This window comes from Etheostoma spectabile, chromosome 7, assembly GCF_008692095.1.
Source record: "Etheostoma spectabile isolate EspeVRDwgs_2016 chromosome 7, UIUC_Espe_1.0, whole genome shotgun sequence".
NCBI lineage: Eukaryota > Metazoa > Chordata > Actinopteri > Perciformes > Percidae > Etheostoma > Etheostoma spectabile.
The window spans coordinates 1,777,026-1,782,457 of NC_045739.1; the positions used below are offsets into that span (position 1 = coordinate 1,777,026).

A 5,432-nucleotide genomic window follows, 5' to 3' on the forward strand; every position below is an offset into this window, starting at 1 on the left:
AATTACAATTTACACTCTGTTGTTATTAAACACAGATGCCTATACAAGCACTAATGGGGAGAGGTCAGAGTGGGGGGGCTACCCATGGAAAGGCAGTCCAAGGAGTTGGGTGTTCGGTGCCTTGCTCAAGAGCAATTTAGCAGTGCCCAGGAGGTGAACTGGCACCTCTCCATCTACCAGTCCACCACCTTATTTTGAAAAGGTCCATGTGTAGTTTCAGTCTGACTTTTTTTGGTTTGAGGTGTGGGTCCTGATTCCGGATCTGAGCGACCCAAGACCTTATCCTCGGGTCTCCAGGCATGTCGCCTGTGCTTCAGAGCTTCAGAGCAGTTTGAACCTGTAAACACCAGCCCCCCCAGTTCCAACAGCCAAGTCAGCCTTTACTCCCACGTGTGGGGGCATTAGTCACACCTCGTTAATTCCCCCCCCCCCAAGGCATCGTGATGGAACATCGGTAGGCCTATAAAGGAGCCACCTGGCCATTGCGCAAGACAGAAGAGCAAGGAGGACTGTGTCGCGCGTCAGCTTGTCCTTACAGAAAAAAAAAGAAAATTACAAGAAAATGAACCCAAATATCTCCGTTTTCTGTTTATCTCTGCTTTTACTGCTTCATTTCGTAGGAGCCAAATCCGTTTCGGATCTACAGGTAAGTTCACCTTCTGACTGAGGGGGAACAACGTGACATGGAGAGGCCATAGGCCAACAATTAGTCCATCTAACAATAAAGTTACTGTAGCCTACATCAAATATCTTTTAATATTTATAGATTTGTGAAGTAGCCAAAAAAAGATGAGTTCATTATTATTGTGTATTTGCACTGCAGCGGTATAACTACCACGACTACACTATGTTTCAGGGAAATATAATATTATGAGGAAAATGTTTTAAGTCTTAAATATCCTAAGGTTTGTGTGCTCCCCCCCCCCACACACACACAGAGTTTAAAGCAGCTTCTAGAAGAGGAGATCAACGCCGCGCCATATTACTCCTCTGAGGAGATGGAGGTGGGGGGGAAGGATGCACGCGCAGACAAGTCGGTGTTCGGAGCTCCAGAGCAGCACCCGTGGGACTCCTCCGACCCCGACAACTCGGCACTGGCTGCTAAACAAAACGACCCCACGCGTCTCTTCAAGGACCTCATGAGGACCTCCAAGCGCTCGTGGAGCCGGTACAAGAAGGGCGGGCTGAGGAGCTGCTTCGGGGTCCGGCTAGAGAGGATCGGGTCCTTCAGCGGACTGGGATGCTGAAGCTGAAGGTAGGAACTGGGGAAAGATATATGAAATCCTCAACAGCAACAGAGGGAATACGAGTCGGAAAATAGAGTTTTCTATAACTTTCTTTTCATAAGGTGAAGCAAAGGTAGTAATAATGTCAATTAGGTGTGGGCAAATATGTGCCAATAATAAATAGATGACAATTTCTTATTCCACTCTAGCCTACAGGAAGGGATTAGGTTATTTGTAGAATAAAAAAATAACAAAATGCAGTATGTGATAGTGTAGAAAAAAATCAATTTATCTTCAAGTAACTACTACAGTTATTGCACATGACTATATAGCCTAATATAATAAAAGAAGTTGGCTTTACACAACTAGGAAAACAGACACATACAGTACATTTATTATGCTAATGTTATTGAACAACAGGTGGAACATAATGCACTATATATAAAGCCATATTTTTTAAATAACCTTTTTTTATTTTATTCCATGTTGTTATTTTTATTTTACGTACATACATGTCGGCACTGGAAAAGGAGTTTTTAATCTCATTGTACATGTGTAGAGTGACAATAAAAGGCTTTCTATTATATTCACTCACATGCCCAAAGCAGAAAACAAAGGAAAACTATTGGGATTAATGAACAAAAGGGCCAACTGAAGAATGCAGATTCATAAAATTGTTTAAAATTGTTCACATGAATAGTTGGTGATGTATTTCAGAAAGAGTTCATTGTAATTAATTGCATTGAAATAAAAGTGCATCAAAACCCTTTATCGTTAATGGTGCCACTGAGCATCTGTACTGGAGCTGCTGGAGCAGGGGCATTTAGACCCTTTTTAGGGGGGCTCAAGCCCCCCTCAATTTTATCTCAGCCTCCCTAAAAAAAATTACTAATTTTTAAAAATAAATTAATAAAAAGAAAATTAATTAACTAATTTTTTAATACTTTTTTTTTTTATACAATTTTAGTTTGCAAACTTGTCTGTTAGTGACAGAGGGCAAACAATTACAGGTTCCAAGAAACAGGCTTAATATCCTGTAACCAAGTTAAGAACATGATCATTTTTTTTACATGTCATTATCATTTAAAATGATTCTAGTAGTGGTAGTAGTAGTTTTTTTTTAATATGTTTCCTATTTTGCATTTATCCTCTGTTGTAATAATAAATGCATGCATTCATTGTTATCCAGTGAAATTACTGATTTAGCAGGGGGTGTGGTGGTGGGGGGGGGGGATTACCACTTCTGCAAGGCACTGTATCCATGTCACATTCTCATTAAAGCTCTGATCCTAGACTCGCCCCTGCTGCAGGTGAAATGGCTCATTGCTCAAGGGCATCAGGGCAGCGGCTGCAGTTATGGCAGAAATATTTGAATCTGGTGTAATAATGTGTTTTTGTTCTGTCGACAGGCGCGGACGACTCGGGGGTGCTCATCTGCACATCAGTGTGACCCTAACCAACCGCCGGGCTCCTCTCACAGTCACACGTCAAAGGGCGGGTACTGAAGTCTCTCCCGTCCATGGTCCTCATTCAGAGCTGTGATTTCCGTTCCCATATGTAAACTATTAAAAAATAAATTATTGTAAATGTATTTATTATTTATTTTTATTTTTCTGTTGGATAAAGTAGAGCTGCCTTCTTATAGATATTCATTGTAGTAAAATAATTATTTTGCATAATAGCTGAGTCTGTGATTCTTTTCTGGGCACATTTGAAAGCTCATTTTCAGAGAACATTGTCATACTGGGTGCACGTTTATTAAACCAATGTGTCAGTCATTCATAATAATTTCATTTTTACATTACCATCTGATGTCAGAAGTTGCATGTGGAATTTGACCTTTATTGAGTTGGAAAAGACGCCATGGTTTGAAAATGAACACGTGACGCAGGTAATTTTTGAATCACATATGGACAGCTTATGTTTTGGTTGGGTAACGTGATTGACTGCACGCGACTGATTTCAAGTTTCAAGATGACAAGTTATACTGGACTCATGAAAGGCAACCTGCTGCAGCCATGACGATACGAGACACACAACACATCTCTTGATTAGTACGGTGACCTAATTTGATTTCCAAAAACCGAGGACACTCAGCCTCAAGACCCAAATACAGACAAGCTTCTCCTTAAAACATGCTTTATTATGCCTCAATGGTTCAAAATAACTTATGCAATAAAATCAAATCTGTAACAACCTGAAACAAAAACAAAAACAAAAAAGTAGCGCTCTTTTCAAATAAATAACTATGAAATTATGTTCTAAATATGACATACAGTATTCTGTGTCAGCTTCAAAATCCATATCTGTTAAAACCTTTTTCATTGTAATAAGACCAGGTTTTTCAGTGTCCATGTGAGCTTTGAGATCTCCAGCGCCTTTATTAGACACTGAAACAAATGTGCTAGCATAATATGTAATAAAATATAATATCTCTGGAATTACGTCACACAACAAAGTACCGTGGTATTGCGTGCAAGTGCCAGTCAATTTAACACGCTTAATACTAATGGTCCCATGAAAAACAGTGAAAATTGGACATTTTCATGAATTTATACCCCGCCCCCCAACACGGACGCCCCGGAGACTGCGTAAAAAGCGGACATGTCTGGTCAAAAGAGGACGTTTGGTCACCCTATTGATTGGACACAAAGAACCAATAATAATAATTTAAAAAAATGGATGTGAGGAGTGTAAAATTATAGAAATTAAAAAAGTCTAAAACCTTCCGATAAAAGATAAAAACCTGGTGAAACATGAAAAAAATCCATATGTATTGTTCTCCCTATGTGTTATGCACTTCCAGTACGTTGACACAGCTTAACAGCAAGCCAAACTCGAATTCACGAGCCAGGACGACGAGCAGCATTGCTCCTTTTATTGTCTTCAGGCAGGGCAAACTGACGAGTAAAAACTAAACAGAAAGAAAAAAACAGAAGCTTAGTCTATTCTACTACAAATAGCTATAGCATACTAAGCTATCTTTAACTATACAACACATGTACAATGTATTAACTACCATTCACAACAATAGCGCTGGCATAAACATCAGAGTAAAGCGAATAGCGTAAAGTACATTCACACACATAACGCTAGAAAAACATTGAGATAGCATTGCTAGCAGAGAAACGCGACAAACAACATGAATAATGATGAATGAATGAAAGGTTTACTAATTTTACAGCTACAGGAATAATGCCGGTAACAACAGAAATAAATACTAAACTTACAGCCAATGCTGTCGTGGGAAAAATCAATAAAGAGTACAACTCGGATACCATGTTTCATCCATAGACACATAAAGAGGCATAGTTCTTCTTCTACTATGTAAAACACGTGGCATGTCATGCGTTCCAAAATAAAGGTCACTGCAAACTATTCCTGCGTATCCTGCATGTAATGGAACACATCTAATTAACTTACATAGAACATTTAAAAATAAAAACAGTTCTTACTAAATCTGAGGACAGAACGCCATATGTTAGTCATATAATAATAAGGTCACAGTCTGGATATTAGAGCGGTTGACCTACAAAAATACAAAAACTTCTAATGCAGATATGTGACATCATGTGGTTGGTGATGGTGCAGAGACCAGGGAGATCTGGGTTCAATTCCCAATGTGATACATCAAACAATGCATCTCTGAGCCCAGAGGCTCCAGAGGTTCCAGAGGCGCCAGAGGCTCCAGAAGCTCCATGAGGCTCCAGAGGTTCCAGAGGTTCCAGAGGCTCCAGAGGTTCCAGAGGCTCCAGAGGTTCCAGAGACTCCAGAGGCTCCAGAGGTTCCAGAGGCGCCAGAAGCTCCAGAGGCTCTAGAGGTTCCAGAGGTTCCAGAGGTTCCAGAGGTTCCAGAGGCTCCAGAGGTTCAGAGGCTCCAGAGGTTCCAGAGACTCCAGAGGCTCCAGAGGTTCCAGAGGCGCCAGAAGCTCCAGAGGCTTCGAGGTTCCAGAGGTTCCAGAGGCTCCAGAGGCTCCAGAGGTTCCAGAGGCTCCAGAGGTTCCAGAGACTCCAGAGGCTCCAGAGGCTCCAGAGGTTCCAGAGGCTCTAGAGGTTCCAGAGGTTCCAGAGGCTCCAGAGGCTCCAGAGGTTCCTGAGGCACCAGAAGCTCCAGAGGCTCTAGAGGTTCCAGAGATTCCAGAGGCTCCAGAGGTTCCAGAGGCGCCAGAAGCTCCAGAGGCTCTAGAGGTTCCAGAGGTTCCAGAGG

At 41.4% G+C, this 5,432-nt stretch overlaps 1 protein-coding gene across 1 annotated transcript; it reads left to right on the forward strand.

The window, feature by feature from the left end:
* The first annotated feature begins 498 nt into the window (after positions 1-498).
* On the forward strand, positions 499-2,860 carry nppal (natriuretic peptide A-like). Its single transcript, XM_032520270.1, has 3 exons — positions 499-646; positions 939-1,255; positions 2,636-2,860. Exons 1-2 carry the CDS (start codon positions 563-565, stop codon positions 1,245-1,247), a joined length of 393 nt encoding a protein of 130 aa, XP_032376161.1. The 5' UTR covers positions 499-562; the 3' UTR covers positions 1,248-1,255; positions 2,636-2,860.
* The last annotated feature ends 2,572 nt before the right edge of the window (positions 2,861-5,432 follow it).